Source organism: Oryzias melastigma, linkage group LG9 (assembly GCF_002922805.2).
Source record: "Oryzias melastigma strain HK-1 linkage group LG9, ASM292280v2, whole genome shotgun sequence".
In the NCBI taxonomy this organism is placed as follows: domain Eukaryota; kingdom Metazoa; phylum Chordata; class Actinopteri; order Beloniformes; family Adrianichthyidae; genus Oryzias; species Oryzias melastigma.
In genome coordinates, this window is record NC_050520.1 from 9,872,188 (window position 1) to 9,898,070 (window position 25,883).

At 36.1% G+C, this 25,883-nt stretch overlaps 1 protein-coding gene across 2 annotated transcripts in view; it reads right to left on the reverse strand.

Annotated features, from left to right (window-relative positions):
- The window catches only part of ipo11 (importin 11), a 131,547-nt gene that overhangs the window by 51,235 nt on the left and 54,429 nt on the right, over nt 1–25,883 (reverse strand). For both annotated transcript variants that reach the window (XM_036213474.1, XM_024275212.2), the window contains 7 exons: nt 18,824–18,950; nt 13,402–13,435; nt 13,204–13,244; nt 12,979–13,095; nt 8,580–8,693; nt 4,402–4,517; nt 3,668–3,744 (listed from right to left, as the gene is read on the reverse strand). In XM_036213474.1, the coding sequence (XP_036069367.1) occupies nt 3,668–3,744; nt 4,402–4,517; nt 8,580–8,693; nt 12,979–13,095; nt 13,204–13,244; nt 13,402–13,435; nt 18,824–18,950 (626 nt within the window). The remainder of the gene's footprint in view (nt 1–3,667; nt 3,745–4,401; nt 4,518–8,579; nt 8,694–12,978; nt 13,096–13,203; nt 13,245–13,401; nt 13,436–18,823; nt 18,951–25,883) is intronic.

Below are 25,883 nucleotides of genomic sequence, written 5' to 3' on the forward strand. Positions count from 1 at the left end.
AGTTCTAGAGTGATTATTTAAGGCGTAAAGATAAATCAATCCATTCATGGATTTAGGACAAAAAATAATCACTAATAAATCATCAAATAAGATATTAGTTGCTAATCCTTTTTGAAACAAACGGGTTAATTTCCTCCATATCTGACAGTCAATTAGTTATATTGCTTTCCTTGGGCTCGAAGGCATTTAAAGAGAAACGGAAGTGTCACATAAAATAAAATGGCAGGAAAATAAATGAGCACTTTAGCTTTATCTCTTGCACACATTAATTGATGTAATTTTCCCTGCTTACTCCCAATCAACACAAGTCAGTGCACCACATAAACAAGTGAGATGTGTCCTAGTTTGGAGCATAGTAGGAGTGATAGAGAGTGTAGTGCTAGTCTAATGATTTAGCCACAGCAAGGCTCCTGACATTCTAATTAGGGAATTTGCTGCTCCAGTTTAGCAGTAATGGAGCAGGGCTCGTTATCACACAGGCCAGGCCACATACCTGGCAAACTGTGACATCCAGTGGGGCCAGACTCTCCGCGCCCCACATCCCTCCACTGCTCTCCACAGACTAAACAAATGAGCTCAGGATGTCCACATGAAAGTCAGCCAAAGATGATGACTGACCACAATCTGACAACTGAAGATTGAGCACAAAGACATTTTCTTTTTTTTGGATGGACATTTTCCATATCTGCTTAAGCAGGTAAAGAACTCATTTAGAAACTTTTATTTTCTCCCTGATCTGCCACTACACCTAAATAAATATTTAGATGAACTAATTGCATTGAATGTCTTAAATGTCTCAACACTAGGAAAAGTTTTCATCCACAAACTTGAAATTGAAACAGACAACAAGAAATAGTAACTTTAAAAACTAACTAATTTGGGATGAAAAGACACATTAATACCCTAAGCTATGTTGACTGAGAGTTTGTAAACAAATAAAATACGTTCTGTGTAAAAAAAAAAAAAAAAAAAAAGGAACTTGTTCCTATTGTGTTCACTTGAGTTAACCTGTGACTAGAATATTTATTTATCTCTGTTTACCTACCTCCTGCTCAGGTCATGATCTGGACAGATGTTTGTTAAGGGGCTTGCCAGCCATATTGAAAAATCAGCTGAAACATTTTGATTAAAAGTTTTTTATTCTCTCTTTTCTGGTCATTTAGGTAATGCTGAAACCCCCCTGCATTTTTGTGTGGTGTGCTCATTGGAAAAGTTGTGTGTGAATGGAATTCAATATTTGGAAAACTCTGGTCGATAAAAATTACATCTGTTTTTTGCTCTAATAAGCCTCAGATTCTGTTACACTCGGCCTTTATAAAGTCAGCGGACTTATTGGTGAATAAAGACAGCGATACATTTCTTGTGGCTTTCAATATCACACACACACACAAAAAAAACCTCTAACCTTACATGCTGCACTCTACTCTAACACTGGCTATCTTCATGTCTTCAACTAACTTTCTACCAATTTTTCTCATAGTTCCAACATTTAAACATTCAAAGTCCCCACTCTCCCAACACTCAAAACTTTTCTCTTCTCTCTCTTCCTACAAACCCATCTTCCTCTTCTCCTTCTTCAACCAGTTTCCACTAGCACCCTGTTGGCGCCCGTTATTGACCCTGGCCTCAACCAATCCAGTATTGATATCAAAGGTCTGATTCCCCTTTTTGGTTTGGTAAAAATTTAAGTTTCATGTCCTCGCTGACACAACCCTCTGTTTTTATCCAGGCTCAGAACCGGCTTGGGCCCCTATTGGCCACATTAAACAACTGAAAATATCGTTTTAAAATCAATCACTACATAAATACATTTAATATAAAAGAACGATAATCCGTTTTTTAAATGTATATATATAATTTTTTATGATATATTTTATGATATGTATTTTTTTATATATAAAAAGGACTTAAAGTATTGTATCAGCAATTTTAACATTAAAATATAACAAATATCAAGTGGTAAGCTAAAAAAAATTGAAAGAGATATTCAGCACCAGAAATTAATAGACAAAAGTTATATATACAGTGTGTATATATATATATATATATATAATATTGAATATATTGGATAGTCTGCCATTGATGAAACCAATCTTTAAAAGTTAGAAGATGCCAGAAGAGTTTTAGTTTTAATAGAGCAAAAAACAAAACTGCTTTGAAAATGTTCTTTTACAAGGAAGATTTACTATTACCACAAATGCTAACTGTTGGCAAAACCCAAAACGGAAAAGTTTCTGCTGCTTTCTTCCTATCACTTTGTAAATAATTCTGTCCATAATCCACCTTTACTGAACAAAACAACGACTGCAAGCAATCAAGCGACCAGTGTGGTAAAACGGAGAGTATTTTGTAAAAGGTTTTAGTCCTCTAATAAAGACAAAATTCGGATTTAAACTCCCTCTAAGGACAGATTAACATCTGTTTTACATTTAAATGTGCTCCTCCTACAACTTCCCTCTACTGTTGGAGAATCATTGTATTTGCCAACTTTGATGGGGTAAAAGTAAGAAGCTGACAATATTTGATTGTATCCTGCAATACTGGAATAAAAAGGCGAGATACAGTTTTTAAATTCTGCTATAAGCAGTAAAAGAGACACTACCAGTGCACATTAAATAAGCACTAATGACTTTGCATTTAGACACAAGGATATATGAACATGGAAAGATAATAGGTTCATGAGCTTGATGTGGCACCAGCAAACATTATCAGAGTAAGTAAACAGGATGTAGGAGCCAAATATAAAATGAAGATGTTCATTGCTTTGGTTTGCCTGCTTCTGTTCAGCACACGATAAGAGCATCCTTTATCTTTCCATCCAGCCATGTCCTAGCTTTATGCATAACCTCTACTTCTACACCCAAAATTGTTCATGAATTTTCCAGCCATCACTTTTTTAAATTCTTTTTCATCTACTGCCTCCTTTTCATGTTTCTTCAAGCTCTCCTTTCTCCCAATCCTCTTTAATTCACTCCTCCGCCATTACTCCAGTCTTTACATTTCTGCATCTCGCGGATTCCCTAACCACACAAAAAGCGATCAAATGCTCCCGGTTTATACGCCAAGAAAATCTTGAGTGTGCAAGCGAACATATCAGTCTGACTCACTGGATCCGAGCGGGGACACTAAATCAGCACAGTTCATCAGACGGAAGGGCGGACACGCACTGGAACGGCATGTGAGGCGTCCCAAAGCTCTGAAGCTTGTGAGAAATCATCCAGCCGGCTCAATTGAATCTGCAACCCCTCACAGCTGCCTACAGAGCCGGTGTAGTGGCTCAGATGCCTGGAGGCGACTGCAAACAACTGCGATCTGTACGAGCTACAATCGCCTGAAGTAATGAAACTATTAAAATTGAGTCTTTCACTGGGGAATTCATCAACTTTCCTTAAAGTCTGTTATCTAATACTGCTGTTTTTTCTCATCACAGCAACAATTTTTCATACCAAGAAACTCACCCCTGTCCCACTAAGATGCCCTTGTGCTAATCAAACTATCCAGGTTGCATCACTCGTTATATTACTGCGATATTCTAGAGTCCCACAGCTGATATAATTTGTATGCAAATGCAAAACACCCTGAAGTTACATGAAGGCAGGAGGAAAAACTTTCTTCTACAAACCCAGTCAGATAGACTACAAAACAAAGAAATATTTCATGAGCTCACCCAGCAAAGCTGACATGTTCTGGAAAATTCTGAGCAGCTCTGGGGTGACGGCTGGGCTGTTCTCCAAAGTTACCAACCTACACAATGAGAGGGAGGGAAGGAAGAGAGCGGGCACAGGGGAAAGGAAAATGAAAGAGAAGAGGAAATGAGCACAAAGGAAATGATAAAACAGAAAATGGAAAAGGTGGCCAAAAAGGTTGTAGAGGACGCAGATTAAAGGTGGCAAAAGAAAATAGGACGGAAACACAACGGACAAATTACAGAGGGAAAAGAGAAGAAACAATATGGGAATCACAAAAGTGGGAAGCATAATGCACGTTGACGGGAGTGTAAGGAAAAAAAGAAGGAGACAAAAAGCATTTGCTTTTATTTAATATTCCACATCAGTAAAATATATTGACTGAGGCATACGAGAGTGAAAAATACATCATGATCAAGACGTTAAAGTGAGCTAATAAAAGACGTCTTTATCTGCAAAGTATTTTTATTTGCCTCCTTAATGTGTCATTGACATAAGACAGCAATTCAGTCAAATGATCAATAAAGCAAAAAGGACTCAAAGGCAAACAAGAGCCTCACAAAACAGGAAAATATCACGGCAGCTATAGCCGGAGCATTCGCACGTAGGCGTGTTTGTGAGGGATTAAATGAGATCACTAAGTGCTTTATAAATGTCTCCCTGAGGGAGACTTCCTTTCTGTAACTCAGATTTTAGTTTGCTGCGTGATACATACCAAAGCTCCAGTCCATCCTCCAGCAGATAGACATGAGGTGGTTGAGAAACATCGGTGCTCAGCTGAATGACAGGAAGAAGGAAGGGGTACAGGTTCTTACTCTCTGCCCCCAGGCCCTAAAGGAACACAAAGAGACTGGAATGAAAGAAGGAAAAGGCAAACCTGACAACAAATTTGGTCACTTTCAAAGCTTTGGTTCAAAGAAAACTCATCTTAAGATGATCCGAATAAATGTCAAAAAAAGTCTTGAAAATATCTAGGATATTAAATAAGAGCAGTTATTTATACACAGTGTAATTTGATACGGTTCGTGGTTGCTTTAATATAGGACAGTTGGTTTTGTCACTTCAAACTAAAACAGCAAGATCATATTTATACACAATGGGGTACAAGAAGTGGAAAAATACCACACATCATTTAATTTTTCCCATTTAGAGCTGAACTGCAGTTAAAATAATGATATTGGGATGAGAAGATGCTATGAAATCTTCCTTTGGGAAATACTGAATCACAGAAATAGTACGCCAATAAGAAAAGACTAAAACTACTTTTACGTTTGCGGCCTGCATTGTGTGCTCAAGGCCTCAAATAAACCAATAAAACCATGAATTTAACTTTTTTTTTTATTTCAGGAAAAAACTATGCAAGTTTAAAGATAAAGATAGATGCAACTCACTGCTACAAATACTTCACAGTTATTATAAGATATCAAGTTAAGATATTTTTATTTAGAAAAAGCTTATGCTAACTTTACTTGTGTACCTGAGTATGTTTTATTGGTTTTACTTGCTTTAGGCACCAGGTGCCATTTTGTGTCGTTTCTCTGATTTTATCTTGTTTTAGCATTGTGAAGCTCTTCATGCGTCGCTCTCTGAGAAAAGTGCTATATAAATAAAGATGTATTTACTTACGTACTAAAGGCACTTAAAAGGATTTTTTTAAATCTGGTTCAGTCTTGGTAAAACATTTGCAAATGAGCACAGCTCTGTTTTGTATTTAAAAGTTACATAGTATGTATCTCAACTGAAGTTCTCAAAAATCTTAACGAATGAAGGTTTAAAAATATACGGTAATGTTTGTATCTGTTCAGGCTTATGATAAGTGTGCCTGTTTTATCTGCAATAACCGGCATTTACAGGGGAGTACAAGTGAAATAAACCAAACTTTATTCAACATATTCACAATTGCAATTTAATTGTTGAGTTGTACCATAAAACACAAAACAATTCACTCACTTTCTCTGTTCATTATGTTGCAGTACAGTACGTGTTGCTTCATGAGGCTCCTGACTATGGCAGTCACAATGCTCCAACAATCTATCACATGGTGAAGATTTAGCTCACCAAAGTCACATTAAAACATTTTTTTTGAGCATCTGGCACCACATAAAATCAGTTTGAGGCCAATAAGCACAACTGTAATTCACACATAAGAGGTACTCTTGATTTTGAGAAATATAAAGGATTTTAGGAGCGGCTATAAAATATGATCATGATAAACTTAAAATTTATTAAAATTTACAATTTGCACACAAAGTAATGGAAAGAATCGTTTAGTTGCACAGACCCAGAATGTGGTATCTTCAAAGAGCTCCACTTAAACAATGGTAGTAAAATTCAAAAGTAAAAATGAGTTTAGAGGGAGGAAATAAATTCCCCACGGCAATAGGGAAAGATCACAGAAAATGAAATGTTTATTTCATTTTTCCTAACAACTCAAAAACGTATACTGTCGTTAATCTCAAATTGCCTTTTACTTTTTTTAAGGTTGGCCCCAAAAGACACTTGGTTTTTATTGTTTCCAACAAAATAAGATTATAATGTATTTTTTATTTAGGTAATTGCATACATTTAACCCAAAATAATATTGTAAAACAAAGACAGATAATCCATGTCCTGTCAAGCTTATTCCCCAGTGCCTCATTCATTTACCAGATGTGCTCATTTCTACCCCCTCAAAGGGAGTTTGCCATTAAAACGGAGCATTTCATCTGCCACGATGACATAACGCAGCCTGAACCACATAGGGGTCCAAACTTAATGAAGACTGCAGTAGGCTGATTTGGTCCTTTAGGGAATAAAGTCTTCATCAATGACAAGTTCTTCCCTGAATAAGCTTGCAGCATTGATATTGAGGGAAATAATTAAAAAGGGTATATTTTGCAAAAATCCCCCCAGTACAACATGGCACTGATGCATGCATTTGCTCAACTCTGCTCTTAACTTACTTGAACTCAAGGAAAATAGACTCAGCTGAAGCTAAATGATTCAATAAACTATATACCTGGTTAATAAAGTTACTACGTCAAAAGTTAAACCAGATGAACTTTGACTAACCAGGGACTTGGATTTGCTAGTGACATATGGGTAGTGTCCTTTTAAAAACCTGGAAGTATCAACTGTTTCAAAATTGATCATGAAGGAAAATGTAATAATTGTAGTTTGTGCCTGGATGGAATTATATTATATATCTGAATAAAGCTGTGAAAGAGCTAGATTTGCGAAATTTGCACCACTTTGAGATTTTGGACCAAGCTACTACCAACTGTGAGTAGATGCAATAGTACTGGGTAGTGTCAGGCAGGCATGTTCAAAAATATCAATTTAGCCAGCTCTTGAACACGCATCACGTGCCCTGTTCTTATAGATGCAGTTACTAACCTACATTGTTCATGTTACAACATATGTTTCAGTGTTTTTTGCGTTTGTTTATTTTCTGTTGCCTCAGATTTCAACCAGTCAGAGCAGATAACCAAACTGGCTCTGCAACAGATTTCTTTATTTTCATTATTTATTTATTTTTTTCTCACTTTTAGAACTTATTGCAAAAAAAAAAAAAAAAAAGTTTTATAGAAAAACATTTAAAAAGGTGCAGGAAACGCAAAAAACACATATGGGCTTGTATTAGAGCTGCTACCTAATACAACAGTAAAATTGACATAAAATAAAATTATACACTTTACACATCTAAAAAAAAAGACATTTCATTATACAATTATTTTAATATCAGGGATTGCCTTAAAACATTTTAAAAAGACGTGTTCAACAGGATATTCATGGCCAGATGGGAAAATTTGCTCCACATTTGCTCCACATCCTCTAAATTGCAAACTAAAAGGAGATCTTGATGTGGCACATTGCGGAACATGATAACTACCATTTTGACGGGTGTTACATGATGAATCTCTGCATTAGTTTTAAAGTAAAATATGAAATGTTCGGGGATAGCATTTCTATCTTTGTTTTTATGTATATTTTTACTGTCTTCTGAGTGTGACTGCTGGTTTACATGGATGAGCTACCAGACATGGAATTTTTCTCTGCAGAGATTAACAAAGTCTTCTATTCCATTCAACACAATTTTCTACATAAGAATACAAATTTGATAAATTTTAATGTCATAAATATCAAGATTATTAACTCTGAAAAATAAATGATCAAATGGAGTTAGTGGCTTTGAAAGAGTTAAAATTGGAACAAAACATTTTTCCACAATCAGTATTTTGTTGAGAGTAGATGGGAAGGTGCTCGCCCACACAATATTACAATATCACAGATAAGGGCAGATTAGACTAATATAATATTTGAAGGAGTTCTTGACTCACCTGTCACCTTTTGCTTGCATGGGCTACATAAAAATAATTATGTGTAATTTGTTGGTCACTTGTAAAAGCATTTAGAATTATTAAAATATGGTTATGACAAAAAGCCTTATTGGACTGATCTGTATCAAATTGGATTTAAACAATTTATTCAGCCCAGTTTGATGGTTTTTTTACCTTTTGTCTTGAGCCTTGAGACAACCTCCGTGGTGCACTGGCGTTTTATAAATAAACTGAATTGAATTTAGGGCACTGAGGGACTCTGTTCGATTAGGCAGGGATTCCTGACAAATTTCACGCCTCCATTTTTCTTGGTTTGCTGTCACATCTCACTCTTTACAAAAGCAGACCAAACGCAAAGACATGCCTGTCTGCCCACAAAGCATTTCCTCGTCTTTCTCTTGTTTTGAGCCTCTTTGGGTAACAATAAATCGCAACGAACCACAAACATCACATTGTTCAACTGTGATGTGGTAGAAAGGCAGGAACATTTAAAAAAAAAGTGCTGGAAAAGCCTGTCAGGTCACAGATTTCTGCTCGACAACATAAGGAAAGAAAGTTGATCCACACGGCTTACCTGAACCAGGTGGATGAGCGTAGTGAGAATGGCGCATCGTAGCATGTTGTGCTCTTCAGATTGCTTCCAGAGCAAGGGCAAGTACTGAACCAGGCAGCCTACATACGGTCTAATCTGGAGCAGGAAAATCAACAAAAAAAACAAGCATTTGGCACAAATTCTAGCACAAGGGGAAAAAATATCATTTTAAAAATTAGATGTCGTGTGGACTGAAAAGCTATTAATGAATTAGAAAAAACGGTCAAAACGAGGGCATCAACAAATTGGGAATAATGAATAAGGCATGATGAGTTTCACCCCTGATGTGCATAAAAACAACACTGCAGCAGTTAAAGATTATTTTTTTTAACTAATGCTGTTGAGTGGCACATAACATCTATAAGACTAAAACAACAAAGACAAACGTGTATAAAGGAGAGGCCAGAACCTGGTTCTGGAAAGGTCACACAGCCGTATAATAAAGCGAGACAAGATTCTGTTGCGAGCATCATTGTTAGTAAGCATACTCTCTGTGCCAAAATGCTCTGGGGAGACAGAAAGTGCTGTAAGAATTGCACTGAACAACCTGTAGGTTTTGCAAACAACATTTGAATAATGCTTAGAAATCAGAAATGTTGCATCCTCAGAGCTAAACAAAAGAGAAGCAATCTGGCCCGTCTTCAAAAGTCAGGACCTGTGCTGGTATGGGGCTGCAATAATGTGCTTCTTTGACTGCATAATCAGTGCTAAAAAATTGAGGTTTTACAGCAAGACTTTAAATATTAATATGCTAGACCTCATTCTGAATGTGAAAGAACATTGTGATCCTGCAACTATAAAGTAGAGCTGCAAAACAAAGACATCTTTATTTCTAATCTACCAACCAGCTATAAATTCCTTACTATCAATCGAAAAACAAAGCTAATGATGAAAGAAATATGTTCTTAGTAGTGGTAATAAAAAGCTGATCCACAGAAAAGTTTGGGATTTTTGTGCCACTTTTCATTTATCACCACTGTTACAGTCTGTGCAGCAGTGGTGGCGTGGACTAAAAAGGTCACCGGTTCAAGTCTCTAAATTGTCAGGATCAAACCTGGGTGAGATAAATGCCAAGCAGTACTTGTGCCACCCCTCATTAACCCCCACTGTGGTGCCCCCTTGAGAAAAACTCTTGACCCGTTAGTTGTACTTGAGCTGGAGTGTGAACAGGGTGTCTGTGTTAGAGAGGTGGCTCTCAGTGGACTTTCTCTGAAAAATAAAGCTAGAACAATAATGTCTAATTGCTCCCAAAAAATTAAATGACCAGCAGGTCATCAAAAAATCTCAAAATCTACTAAATTCCTCACACTATTAATAACTATACCACTGGCTACTTTAGCACCATTGTGAACCTTTTCACCCTATAAAAACCCACTCTAATGAAAATTGTGTTTTTAACATATTCTTGTAGCATTTTTCTCATTATGGAGGAAATTAAGATTAAAACTTAGTTTATGAGTATTTTTTATTCAAATTGTGGTGAATCAGGAGCAGGCGAAAAAAGGCAGTTTTTAAAAAGCTTGTAGTTGTAATGTACAAATGAAAATTGTCAGGCCACTAGCTCCCTGCTCCGCTCCATTCCAATGCATCCACATTTAGACAAATACCTCTAATAATTCTCAGTTTCCACTAAGCAGTTCAGAACGGTCTGGTATTTTGAGCATTTCCACTGTGAAGTGGACCGATTAAACAGTACCAAATGACCCATCGGTTGTAGGTCCATTGAAAAGTGGAAGGAACGGTTGGCGCGGAATTGGCAGAAAGTGATAATGACATCAGAAAGTGCCAATATAGCGCTCATTCATGGTTCCAATCCAAAAGTTTTTCCTCTTTAATTCTTTCAAACAACCTTAAATTCCTGTTATACACAATGGACCTCCATTGTTTTTGCTTTTCTAATTGTTGCACTACAATGATGAAATGACACACTAGCAGTCTACACCACACATGCACTTTGAAAACAAACTGATCAGTGGAAGTGAGGCTTAATTCAGTGGAACCGCTCGCCAAAATCAACTGGACCACTCTTTATCGTAGCTGACCTCTCAGTGGAAACGAGGCTACAGTCTCTTGATTTCCCTCATCCAAGCTGGCATCTGGCTCAAAACTGTATGGCAGGATCAGTCCAACATTGCTTTCCATTTTTGTTGCACTGCTAAAGTTAGCTTGGGGTTGTGAGAGGCTGTAAGCTAGCGAGAGAGTGTAAACAAAAGGATCATGGGAGTTAAGTGCAAACTAACTCCCTACCAATGGGCCCGCCCACAACTCAGAGGCAAAATTTGAATCAACTACTGCTGCCCTGTAGCAACAATTGTAGCAACAATGTCCTAGAAAACGACACACTTTTCGATTTTTACTAAAAACTGTATAATTACAATTTAAAGGCCGCTGGGAACACTTAAAATACAGTTGAGAAAGTACGAGAACCTCAATTTCAGTACGAAACGGACACGTGTTTTTTTTTTTATCCCAATAAAAATCACAACAATGGAGAAAAACATTGTCTGCTTAAATCATACCAATTTATGTTTTTATGAAACACAATCGTGTGTCCAGTTAATGCATAAAACCAAGTCATTCCAAAGGGTTCACATGTTTTTTTATCCTGCAGCTGTAGATTGGGGTTAAGATTGTTTGGGGTTTCAAATCCCAGACTTAAAAATGTTTGCATACTCATGCACTGCTAAAAAAAATATATCCATGGAAAACAGCACCCACAAAATCCCATGTGATGTAAAAGTGGATGAAACCAATGTTTTTTTCCCAACCAAACAAAAACAAGTAATTACATAGTCCATTTAGAATGTGATGATGATAGGCATGTACAAGAACTTTAGATGAGCAGTTATCTTATCCTAAGACTTGGTGTAAAGTAACTCCTAAAAATTAAGGATGCTACAGAATAAATAACAGTTTCCCTTGCTTTTTTAACTCTGTAAGGTGAACTCTTATAAACACGTCCAACAGAGCTTGTGCCAGGCTTTTAGGTGCAAAATGACCACAGTGTGTCAACTAAAAGCATGAACAGTAATTTATTAAAGCCATAACACGGTTACTAAATCTCCCCCTCAAAGGTACATCATGACATGGTTAGTATGCTCTTCTCCTGCCTCTCCCCGTTAGAGGTCACCTCAGACGACCATGTTTCCATCTCCTCCTGCCCTCATATATCATCGTCTGTCGTGCCATGTATGTCTTCTGTCACATCATCCCTTAATCTAGAATTTGCCCTTCCTCCCTGCCTGTTTGCTGGCAGCTCAATCTCCAGCACTCATCTCAAATAAAGACGGTTTGTGCCCAGCACATGTTAAACCAACCTCTCTGTCTTCAGTTAAATGAGGTCTTTCATCGCTTATCAAAGTCTTTTGAAAAATAGGATGTGAAGAGCATTTGCAAGTGTCGATATAAGACGTTGAGTTTTCCAAAAGCCTTTTTTGTTGACTTCTACCTATACTATTATTTTTTTTTTGTTTACTCACTTCTGTCTTTACCTGTAGAACACAAAGAGAGAGTAAGTACGGAGAGAACGTTCAGCTTAGAAGATAAAAAGAAAAGTAGACCAGAAGGACGTTTGAAAGATGGACAGCAAGAAAAAATAAATAAATAAATAACAGCCAAACTCAATATAAGTCAAATCACTCATTTCCACTTGAGATGCTAAATCTCTTTTTTCAGTGTCTTACACCTTGTTGGTTCAGAATCCCTGCTGGTAAGACCTAAATATTAATAGAAATCCTCCTTCTAGAAGTTTAGCCGGAACAAGCAACTGACTTAACCAGACTGTCAGCTCGTCAGGATGAAAGACATTTCTAAAAGCCATTTCTGTGACAAATTTACGTCAACGAATCATTTAAATAAGAGTTCCTAAAATGGATCTGAAAAAACCCAGCAGGGTGGCTGAGGGGGAGGTCAATTTTTCTCAGGGCTGGCAGTTAAAAAGATTAAAACGCCTTAATGGGTGCTGGAGAAAAAAATGTATTCCATATGGCCACAAGAGCACTGCTGAGGAAAGACTGTGACTTAATGGTAAATGAGAACAGACATCAGAACAAATGCTGCCTGAAGCCTTGGGATTTACTCAGAATTTGGCTTAATTACATAGAAAATGTCACTGAAGAATCGTTCATATTGAGCTAACAGTGTGATAAGATAGTTGATTTACCTTTGTGCTCTGCAGGCAACATAAATTGAAAATATTCTTCATGCATTACAAAAATGTTTTAGGAGTTCAATGTGGTATTTTGAGCTGCTATTGTTCAAAACACAACAGAAAATGTCTTCTACTTCAAAAACTCAATATTGGAAAGTGAATGAAAGATGTATAATATAAGACAGAGCTGTGCAGCTTTTTTTTTTTTTTTTTTTACATGCGAGATCTCACCTGGATGTTTACTCTCTCAATGACGCAGGAAATGACGTGGAGCACCTGCATTTTAGTGTCACACTCTGTCACCTGCTGCAGCAAGTGGAACAGGAGCCCGAAGATGGACTCCAGATACTAAAACAAAATTTAAAAAAACACAAGGAAAGGATAGAGAAATAAAATAAATGATCACATTAAGCTTCCTTTATGTATGTTTTTAACTCTTAAAAAAATGGTACTCACTGGGAGAAACTGTTCTGTTCGGAACTCAAAGTCATCAACAGGTGAACGCAGGTTAAGGACTGTATTGTTCTGTGAATGCATAAACCATTCGCCTTCAGAGACTAACATTTTCTTCCTGTGTTCTGGCTGTGATGCAGTGAGTCCTGAAGAAAGCACAAATCAATGTCATCTGAAAACGAGCAAACACTGGAAGGATATTCAGCTTGAGTGTTGTAGCGGTCTCAATCCGCACCTGTGAGGAAACAAGAAACACAAAAAAGAGAACAGTTTGTGACAAAAAGCCAAAACTATCATCCTCCTGTCAATTTAAAAAGACAAACATCAAATATTTAAACATGAAAAAAAAAAACTGTGATTTAGGTTTCTTGAGGTTTAATAAGGGAAAATACATCTTCATATTAAAAACTTGGGAAAAAAGTAACAGAGTTATATGGAGAGAAAATAGTATTACTCTGATTTGTAACTCATACAGTATATGTTGTTGTTAATGTTATTTATATTAATTATTGGCCGTATCTGTTGCGTTTCACCAGATAATATTCACAATCTAAGTTCAAAGGGGCTGATAAGAAAGCTGATGACCCAGCATTCTAGCAGCATTTAAACGCATCACATACGCACAAATCTTGACTTTCATAGAGATATAAAAAAAATTAAAAAAACAGTGTTACATCAAATGTGTTTGTATGGGTAGTGTGTATTTTTTAAAGATTTGTGTGTATAGTTAGTTTCAAGCTGTTGTAATTTTAAGTTGTACATGTGCAAATTGTATTTTGCATTTTTTTGAATTTCATAATTTTTGTACTTGAGCACAAAATATATTGTTTGTGTTACAAATCAAGAATTACATATGCCTTTGTATCCCACCATATTTGAACTATCCAAACAAATTCACAACCCTAGTGAAAAATCAGCTGGACTTAGATTCCCTCCGATGGATTTGAGAACTTGATAATGTCGTTCAGAAACACAATTAATCAAAGTTATCGCTGCTCAAGTCAACGCTTTTGAACACTAGAAGAATGGATAGTTACTGCTAATGGGCTCTGACACCTCATGTATTTTCTGAGGCTGCATTGAGTAACTTCCAAGGAAGATGAATGAATTTAACCTTCAGCCATTCTTTAACCTCCGGTTTGTAAAATATATACTTTTTTATCACATTTGCAGTGATGCTGGGACTAATATGAAAAAGAAAGCTGCAAGATGAATCTAAATCACACACAGGTTTACGCTTTACAGAAACTGGGTCCGAGTGATGACTTCTAGTTTAGGAGCTTGTAGATTAGTAATCCCATTTTTTGCATTTCCTACTTGAATTAACCTCAATAGACCTATTTTGAAACTCTTTTCCACTTTATCCACATATCTTCAATTTCTAAACTAAGCAGAGTTTGTGTTTTTACATTGACGGTCATATGGTTGAAATTGAAAAGAACAATGTTTTGAACACATATCACCCTGATGCGACTGAACACACAACACAACACCATGGCTGATGTCTCCTATCGGGTCATTGGCTGTTTGATGGCTTTCACCAACCACATGTCATCACCCTTTTTGCAACTGCCAGCCAGCAGGTCAGAGCAGCTGCTTCTGGCAGCTGTGGTTTGCTTTCTCCCGTCTTGATGAAGCTGATAATCTGCAGTTGGTGGACTCACACGGACTCGCAGGCTAATCTCAGGTCTCCCAGACACACCACCCAACACCATTTAAAGATACAATTGGATAAATCTTCTGGGCTCTACTCAAAATGGCAGTAAGTAGTATTGTTGAATAATTGTGCAACTTTCTTGTAGCTCAGAATGGCAAGGTGCTCCCCTTTCAATGGTTTAAGACTCATTTTAATAGAGTGTCCCCAAAAAATATTTTCAATCATAAATATGTGAGTAAAGGAACTACCAAATTATATGTTGGAATTTTCTTTTCAAATGTATAAAGAGCAAAGTAAAATAAAATCACTTTTTTTATATATTTAACCAATATTACGAAACAATGAAAGAATATGGTGATAAAAGCCACACGCTTACTGGATATTCAAACCAATATTCAAGATAGAAGACGGCTGAATGAGGCGGTTGCGTTATGCACATGCATTATCCCTCAGCCCAAATATTTACTTTATGAGCATTTCTTCTCAAAATGTGCAGAATTAAATATAAGCAAGTTCAAACTGAATGCAGGAGTGATGAAGAGCCGGTCTGTCAAATTGAGATTTCACACATTTGTTGAAAATGGGAAAAAAAGAAAGCATTCATGCTGGCAACTGCTCTGTTAAAGTAGTGGATTCAGGCGTTTCACAGCCTCTGAAAAAGGTGCATCTTTTAAAGTGTAAGGAAACGATTAAAAAAAAAAGATGCAGACATTGTCAATTTTAGGAAATAACATAAAAATTACCAACATTACCAACAAAAAACAGTAATAAAAAGCATTCTAGTTTTATATAAATCATGTTAGAATGTTATATTCTTTAATTATGATTTCCCAGAACAAAGTTGTAAGGTTCAATCACTTTAATGACAAAAATGAATTAATAGTACATTTAAAAAAAAATGTCTAAACTCTATTTTTTGAACAAAGATGGTAAAACTATTACAAATAATCTCTAGTTTCCGGAAGCACATTTCAGAAACCGTCAAAACCTGCTCATCCAAACATGGCAAGGAAGTTATTTGAACAAGCACTGAAAAATACAGAAAGCAGGGTGACTCAAAATCCACAGCCTAACTTATGATATAAAGCTAAATCAGCAGCAACACTGTAAGGCTAAAGTGACACCCAGCTCTGAGAAGACATGAACAGTATCTCATCTGTCACAGGTCTTTTCTGTCAACACCAGTCTCCATTCAGTGTGTGCCAAGAGAAGGAAATGGAACCTAGGCAACAGAGACTTAAGGCTCTGAAAATAACCAGGGGGATCTCAGTTATAAGCTGATAAACTGCATTGAAAATAGGTTGAGCTTTATTAAAAATAAAAAAACACTGCTTTAAAGGAAGGTTTTTTTTCTGTCAAAATAAAAGAGACAAACTTCAGTAAAAAAAAATAAAATAAAAAAGTGACGGTAACCAATTGTAACAAAATATTTTGGAGGGTGAACACTACCCTCTAAAGTTAAAACACTGCAAAAGAATCACTGAAAATGCATCTTCCTCAATGCCTAAAGCCCTCAGTAGAGATGAGACCAAATATGCAGAAGTCTTGACAAGAGGCCCTTAAGAGAAGAAAAACATGAAAAGGCAATTCAAAAGAAAAAAAAAAGCCTTGGCTTCCAGCATGCATTATGTTATCTTGAGTTCATTGAAGAACACAAGCTTGATCCCATTTGAAATGGCCTGCACCAAAACAGGCTCAACATAAAATAAATATTCTTAATCTTAACACCACAAAGGTAAAAGGTATTGACTGTATGCGACAGTTAAAACGGAATGAAGTAAATTCAGGTGCCATTTTACTATAGCTTATAGTGCATGACTTGCACTAAGAAAAAAAATAAGATTAGCACAAGCATGTTACTTAATGCTTAACGAAGTGTGGATTCTCAAAAAAAATTAACACGCCGTAGAAGCCTGAAATGTCTGACACGAAGCGGAGCAAAGTGCATTAATTCCTGATAATGTACAAGTCATCAGGCATTACCCCTATAGCATGGTCATTTACAAAGGGAAAATATTTAATCGATTTTTAGTACTTTATTCTTCTTATTTTTTTTATTTAGATTGCTTTTTCACAAAAAGCAGAATATACTGTATGATGCGTGGTGGCACTAATGGCAAGTTGTCACGGTAACATAACGCTCACTGAGCCGGCACCAATCACGACTGCAGCGAGAAAGAAAAATGATATAAATGCTGATCGCCGAGATGGGTAATAAAGCATCATTTCAGAGAGAAAGATGTTACCTCTTACCACCTGTTTTTGTCCAGACGGTAAAGCAAAAGTCTGTTTTTAGGTGTGTATTATCACTTTTTAATCCACATCCGTCAGTCAATCAGAAGGTACTTCCTCTTTGAAAACCAAAGTGAAGGGAGCCCCGTTTGTTCACCAGAGAACCACTAGGTGTCATTTACGCTAGCAGGTCAGGTTTTATTCAGTCATTTTTATTTCAGCCAGCAACACTTTTTATGCTGTTGATTTGCCACCAAAGCAAATAGGTTTGAGGGCCAATAAAAATCTCAGGTAAGTGTTGATGCACCTAATAAGGTTGATGCAAGTCTAACTTAACTCTCAGAAGGAAAAAAGTGAATGTATCAGCTGCTTCCAACAATGTTTACAAATCAAAGCCTTAAATTTCACTATTTGATAATATGACAAAGCGTACATTTTCAACAGAAATGTAATACAAAAAAAATTAAGAGGAAAAAAATGTACTAGATTAAGATAGCTTTTGCTATAGTGGATATCAAAAGATTTAGGTAAAATTGGTGGCCTCCAGTATTTCTTATTCCTAACACCCTTCTTCCATGACGGAATAGAAGCAGCCTAAAGTTGGAAAACCAAGACAATTTCAGTTAATTGTACCTTAAAAGACATAAAACAAAATATCTGATAAACATAATTATAACCTTGGGTGATTCCCGATTGCAGAAAGACCATAAAATACCAAAACCCGCACTGCTAACTGCAGTTCCCTTTATTAGCATCATTAAAAGTTTATGATCAATAATTAATTTTGCCCTAACAGTTCCAAGCTGGTCCAGGCACAATATTGATCAGTGACCACATCATGATTGGTGAGCTGTTCAGTGATCTAATAGAAAGCTTATGTAAAAATAAAGGGCTACGGGAAATTTAGAAGCCATAATTACCCTCATAAACCATAGAGCAATTTCCACTTTTTAACATGAGAAATCACCAAATCCGTTCAGCCTCACTAGAAGACAAAATGAAAGTAAATCGAGCAGTCGGTAATTTGTATCAGTGAGCAACTTTGAAGATGCTCAATGATTATAAATAAAAACAAATTATATGGACCTTAATGACAAGAGTCTTTAAAATGGGCCACAACTATCCACCTGTACACAGATTTATAATCATAACCTGCCTGATCATTGATTTATTTTAATGACCATCTATGGTGTAGGCTGACATCAAGTCAAATGGAAATGTAGTGTAGACAAGACACGAAGGGGGTTGAGGAAAAAACACCTAAATAATTTACACTTCCTTTAAGGACCCTCATGTCCCTCTATATTTCTGCATTGGGAAATCCAGGTGTGGACCAGGTGTGCTCAGTCAATCAGAATCAGTAGCAAGCAGAGCAGTGAAAGCCCTGCCTGGTCTATAACACAACTTCTTTTTACAATTTAGTCTGTTGATAGTAAAATAAAATCTGGAGTTACCAGAAAAAATACATTAAAGACCCACTCCAATGACCTAAGTCTTTTTTGTGTTTTTAACATGTTTTTGTAGTATTTTTCCCCATAGCTGAGGCAAAAACACAAACCCGAAAACATGACATCCTGTGTTTAAAAGGATTAAAATAATGTTTGTTTTTACACTTAAAATTGTCACTTGAAGTAAAAACAAAAGTAAAAAATGAGCACCTTGTCAAATTTGCAAACTTTAAGAACAAGTGAAATGTAAAAAAGTAAAAAGATGCAAATACAGTATCTTTCTTACCACCAGGTCGGGGTCCTGCATGAGACTCAGGATGACCTCGTAGAGTAAAGGTCGCAGGACAGATTTAAACTTGACAGAAATCCATTGTCCTATCAGCCAGATGACTCTTCTGCGTATCAACTTGTACCTAAAGTAGGACCAAACAAAAAGAAAAATGAAAAAATTGAAGCCTCGGTTAAAAACAAATGTCAAGCATTACCTTAAAATCATTATTTTAAGAGTTTAACCTGTGAACTTTTGCAAAATTATACTGATTACTAAAAATGAAATACAGAGACACAGAGAAATATCTGAAGATGCAATTTAAATCTCTGCTTTGGTTCCAACTCTGGATCATCTGATCCATGACAAAGTACCAAGACTGTCTAAGTATATATATATATATATATATATATATATATATATATATATATTAAAAAAAAAAAAAGAAAGACAAAAAAGGTCAAATATCACTGAACATTTGGTAAATGTAGCAATCATTTCCTGTGTCTAATCCATTCCATCTCTGTAAAGATCATCATACAATAGGGAAAAAAATATCATACTGATAATTAAACACCATTGTTGACAACAAGCTCATATTAAAATAGTAATTAAAAGACATTTTGGCAAGGAGGAGACTGTATGAAATTAATGCGGTGGTTGTCTATTACAATTTCAAGAGGACATGCACAATAAGCCAGAAGGAATAAGAAACCACCAAGTAGAGTGTAAATAAGGAGAACACTTGTTATAAAACCAGTTGATTCACAGGCCCACTGGGGCCAAGTGGCAAGTGATGTGAATTAAATTGCCTTGCGATGCATGTTAGCTAGTGATGGTTTTTCAAGAACTCTTTTGGCCAAGTGTCCCTAAACATCTGCCCTTTTTAGAATCTGAGGAGGAAACTGTGTCAAGGGACCACCTTGACAAAAATGAGGGGAATGGAGGGATGAGAAAACAGAGTGATGAGAGAATAAAGAGTGTGGGAAGATAACGCTCTTGTTGGCCTCTCAAATATCCACAGAGAGTCAACAAACCAAACTCTGGTCAACTAACTGGGGGGAAAAAAAACACAATAAGGGTATGAGTCAAAGTTTTAAGATGGAATATGACATTGTGCGTTTTGTTGCATGTGGGTTGGCACCAGTAGTTATTTACCTGCTCTTTAATACAGCTTTTTCCTTTAAATTTCCAAGATGACCATCACAGACGGGCGAAATCCCATTTGTAAGACAAAATTGTTTTAAACGCAGGAGCTGTTTCTTTCACAACCTTTGAAGGGGACTATACGAGACATGTGGCTCTGACATGACAGCAGATATACCTGCACCAGTAATCATGTTGGAAACTACCTGACACCCACTCAAATTGAGTGACAATGCACATAAATAATACATTTACAAATGATAATAGGGTGCCACACAACCAGACATAGAAATGAACTCGGCAAACTTTCAGAATTTCTTTTTGCTTGTTCCATTTCTATCGCTGAGAGTCAAAAGATTGTTTTTGTTTTTTTGGCTTCAATGCTACTTTTGCTAAAAAATAAATAAATAAATAAAAAAATCAATAAATATAAATTTTCATTAAAAAAAAAATACCAATACTAATCACTTCAAATTGAGGATACCAGAGGTGAACACTAAAAATGACAACAATAAATATATTTAATATGAATTAAATGTGAAACTTCTGCAAAACTTTTTTTTAAGGTTATTTAATCAAAATTGGAATTGTGAACATATTTTGGTATATAAGAATACTGGTTAAAATATTGAAAAAATATGCTAAATACATGGTTGTAAACAAAAACTAATTGTGACATTCCACATCCTTTGAGTAACTGGATATTTGTAATATAAATCAAAATGATGCAGAAGTTTTTGTCATTAATAAAAAAGTAGGTACTAAATATAAAACCTTTTTTTTTTTAAAGCTAGTTCGACAAACCAAAAAACAGTAACGTTACAATGCGTATGAAACTAAATGATCTTCTTTACAGTTTTGCAGAATGGTGTAAATGTTATATTATTTATCAAAGCTATTGAATAGTTTATAGTTACAACCTCTAAGTACACAAATTTAAGTGGAGTGTGTTTCAGGACTTGTCAAACACAGAATATCTGTTTTAGCTGCAGCATCCCCAGCTGTCAATGTTTGGTTTAGGGAACACTAAAAAAGTCCATATAAAGAATGAAAAAGCAGCTGGAGGGACAAGCTGACAAGAGTTTCATTCTGCCAGTCAAAGGTCGAACATGACTCATCAACTCTCACATGTCCTCAAAAAAACTCACAGCTGTCAAGAACCCTGTTTCTCACTGAACTAAACACATGAGCAGTCCAGGAGTGTAATAAAAGCTAAACAAGACAGATTTCCCCAGGTTTGCCTTACCTGTTCCACTGCAGTTTCCTAGATTTATTTTAAAGCATGCTGTCCAACACATTTTAATGATTTCCATCAAAATAGAATGGCCTAATTAAGGAAAAAAACTGTAATATTTTCTTTTACAGTATTTACAGGGTATTACATTGTACTTTCTGTACCTACTGGGTACTTACAGGGTAGTTATATGGTACTTTTTAATGGGACCTACTGGGTACTTACATGGTACTTCTTTGTACCAACTGGGGAACTTGCATGGTACTTGAGGTGTATTTGTGTGGTACTATTTGGTTCATACGTATGTGTTACCTACTGGGTAATTATGCTGTACACACAGGGTTTTTACATAGTACCGACTGCGGATTTACATGTTGTGTTAATCTGTCTTTTGTAGCAATTAAACAAGGTAAGAACAAATAAAGAACTTTGAATTTACTTCTTCACTTATTCTATGTTTCATGGTTTTCACTACATGTAATAAGATAGTAGGTAAACAAACTACTTTTAAAGAACTGGGAAAACTTATGTCGTACCTTATTGTGTTTTTCGTGGTACCTACTATTAATGAGAGAGGAGTAAGTACACAGAAATGAACATTTATTGTACGTGAATTTTATACGGTAAGCTTGTGTTTTGTGGCACTTACCATTTATAAGGAGATAGTAGTTACACAGATACAACCTCTTAAGTACAATTAAATACTATACTAAGACTATACTTTCAGGGATTTTAAGGGGCGGCCGTGGTGCAGCGGTAGGGAATGGGTCTGCGGTATGGGACTGTGACTGTGAGGCGCTTTGGGCCCTCGACGGAGGGTAGAAAGCGCTATACAAGTATGCACCATTTAAACTGGAAAGTAAATAAAGTCAGCCATATTTCCACTATACTAAATAGTACTTGCAGTAATAGATCTTGTGTATGTTCACATTAGTATTACTTATTAGTATTACAGTATTACTGTGGAGCTACTCTCCTCTCATTAATAGTAAGTACTATCAAAACACAATAAGGTACCACATAATTACTATGTAAATACCCATGTTCTTACATATGGTGAGTACCATGACACGCACCAATCTAGTTAAGTATATAGAAAATAAATTCCAGGTCTTTTTCACAGTACTTCAAAGCTATCTTCTGCTTCCCTATTTTCTTGTTACACATGGTAAATACCATGAAACATACAATAGGTGAAAAAGTAAATTTAAGGTTCTTTATTTGTAGTCACATTGTTTGTTTTTACATGTGGTAAGTACTACAAGAGACACATTAACACAACATGTAAATATCCAGTAAGTACTATGTAAAAACCCTGTGTGTACAGTATAAATATCCAGTATGTACAATATAAATACCCACCACATAAGTATAAAGCAAATAGTACCACATAAATACACAGCAAGTACCATGTAAGTACTAAGTAGGTACAACAAAAGTACTATGTAAATACCACTTAAATACTCTGTAACTATTTTATTATAAAAGTAAGTGCTATTGAAAAAACAAACCTGGTAACAAGAGCTATACTGGCAATGGGCTATAAATCTATGGCCTCGTTGTTCATTAATCATTTCAGTCCATATCTGTTCTCCAACAGTTTTGCTAATTCCAAAAAAATCATCTTCAATTCAAGATTTTCAAACAAAGAAAAAAAATTGCAAATGAACTCAGATCAGTTTTCTGTATGATTGATAGAGGTTGCTGATATTGCAGTACAGCATGAGTGCATGATAAATTGTGCTGCCTTATGCAAAACCAATTCCATGAGTTTGCCAAAACACTGTGTAAGCTGGCTTGTAGAATCAATCTTAGAGCTTAATTACAATGGTTCACTTTCATCTCACCTCCAACATGTCTCATCTCAAAGATAGATAATACCTGCCTGCATCAGTTACATTTAAACAAAAAATAAAGAGCATATTTTCTAAAGATTATCTGGGTCACTGCAGTCTAAGTACAGATACAAAAATCTCCCTTTTTTTCAGGCATTTTCCACATCTCATCCAAGGTGATGCTGAGCCATCAAAGATAAAAGCCTATCCAGCTAGAATTGGGTCTGCCCCGAGGCCTCCTGCCAGTAAAACATGTCAAAAATACCTCCAGTGAAAAGCGTCTTGAAGGCAAGATACCTAAACAACCCAGACTGGCAACTGTCCATACAAAACAGAAGCATGGCGATTCCAACAGTGTACCAAGAAAAACAAGTCCCTTTCCTTATTTTCACAAATTAGACCTGCTGACCTCTGCAAGACTCAAGTTTTGACTTATATTTGTGATATAGTTTCCAGCCAATACCAAGAGGTTATAACCATAATTAAGACCTGACACCCCGGCTGATCTGTAAAATCTTTATTTATTTATTTTAGATCATGTGTGCCTTCAGCATCCAAGGCATCCACATTTCAGCGGATGTCGGTCAAATCCTTGCCAGTTTTACTCAGTTCTACTTTTCTCATGAACAAGATCAGGAGATGCTTGAACCCAAGCTATTAAAAATCAAAAGAGGGTAATTAGCCATTGTCTGATTAAATGTTATCCCCTCCACCCGCTGATAGCTTCTGGTAAATCTTTCCATAAAGACTATGATCACCACCAGGGGCTTAGGTTAAATTTCACACCCATCTCAAATGAGTCTGTATTGGTCATGCGGGCGAGGTACTGAGACTGAATGGCGCATAGCAAAGGAGCTGATTTCTCATATGCTTAAAGCAGCTTTCACAAATTATATTTGAAGAGAATGGTATAGATTTTATTTTTGATTTAGCTTCACAAATCAAAAACACATTGAGCTTCTGCCTATCTTCTTTCACTTGTAAAAAAAAAGAAAGGTTTCTACAAGTTAAATGTAAAACTTTTGGCAAAAATGAATCAAACTACTACTGTTTCAAAATAACCTTAAATGAGAATGTGCTTGAAAGCAAAAAACATAAAAATATATATATTTTTTTCCATAGCTGGAAATAAATTCATTCATTAAGTGGTTGAGATCCATTTAGGGTTTTTGTTAACCCTTGTGTTGTCCACCTACATCTCATCTTGAGATACCAAAGATCTGTTGAAAGAGAATGTTGGGGTCAAGTAAATAAACCTAGATTCTCTTAAACATAAAGTTTCACACCAGACCACTATTCTTGCCACCATCATAAAACTTTAACATACCTGCTAAAGACTGATATTTTTCTTATTTAAGACTCTTTTTAGACTACAAGAAGTCTCCCTGACAAGAACAAAACAACACCATTTCTCTTGAATGTGAGCCTCAACCATTAACCAGACTTTTCTCAACGTGCGATCAACTTTCTCCTGAGGGCTTTGACATAAAATCCTTTTTAGTTGGGGCAGATTATCAAGTGTCCTTTTTTTCTTTAAAAATGGACCGCCACCCCAGTTTGGCAACCCAGATGTATCATCCCTGACCTCCGTGAAATGCTGTCGACTCCATCTCTTTTTTCCCAACTGTGTTTCTCCCTTCTTCATTATCTGACAGTTTGCCAGAATTCCCTGCAGCCACAAAAAAGTCCTGTTCTGCAGTTTCACAAAACTTCTCCCTGACTAGAGTTGCTGCTTCAGAAATCATGTAAGTTTTCAACTTGGCCTGCCTGGGGCCATCAACTTTCTCTATAGTTCCAGGAATAAAAAAACAGGAAATAATAGAATTCAAATGTTAATTTGTACCAAAAAGAGAATAAGGAAGGAAAACAAAATTACAGTGCATTAGTCATTCAGGAGAGTGATTTTTCAAATAAAAAAAAGGTCAAGTCACAAAAACATTGTGTGAAATGCCAAAGTAATTTTTTCTCCTATTTTTCCCCCATTCTATGAGGAAACCAAAATGATAAAACACTACATCTGAATCCCCACGCCTGATAAGTTGATTTTTTTTAATCTATCGTAAGAAGCAGAGGCAGTTAAACTGGGGAACGTTGTCAGGTATGTCTTTGTCAGAGAATGAGTCATGGGGTGCAAATGCATGTACATTTTGTGCGCTTCACTAGGACCTGCTTTATTTGTCTTGAGCTTTTAAAATTCAGGTACAATGATTCATCACATAACATGCAGCAATTAGGGGCTAAGCAATAAAGACCAAACAGGAAGTATGTGGGGAAAAAATGTTCAGAGGGTATCTATGCCAAATTGTGACAAGTAACTATGGTGCCAAAGGTCCAAAACGGAGCGTGTACATAAAGACCAAAGGATTATTACTCATTTAGTTCTTGTTTAACAAAGAGGCTATTGAGAAGTGCAAACCCTCATATACTTATTAATTTCACAACATTATTGTGAAATAATACATTCAAGAAAGCCTTCTTTTTCAGGTTGACTGCAGAAAATAGTTCTTAACCCAGAAAAGACAAGAAAAGCCAAGAGGGCAACTTAATAAAAAGTTGTGAATGCCAGGCATGTTGGTTTAGTCAAAGCCTTTGCTGCCTTTATCAAAAGGGAAATCACTATTATGCATGTTGGGTTTCCATTTACATAAGTCAAGTTCGAGCAATGTTTAGATAACATTAGGATTGGCTTAATCATTGATAAAAGAAATGAGAGGGCACATATGATAGAAAATGACTTGCAATTAGAGTGTAAATAGACACAGTATTTATAGGAGCTAAATGCCTAAATGCCACATGCAAAAAAAGAACAAGTTTAGCAGGAAAATGAATATATTAAGCTACATTTATCTACATACATACCTTC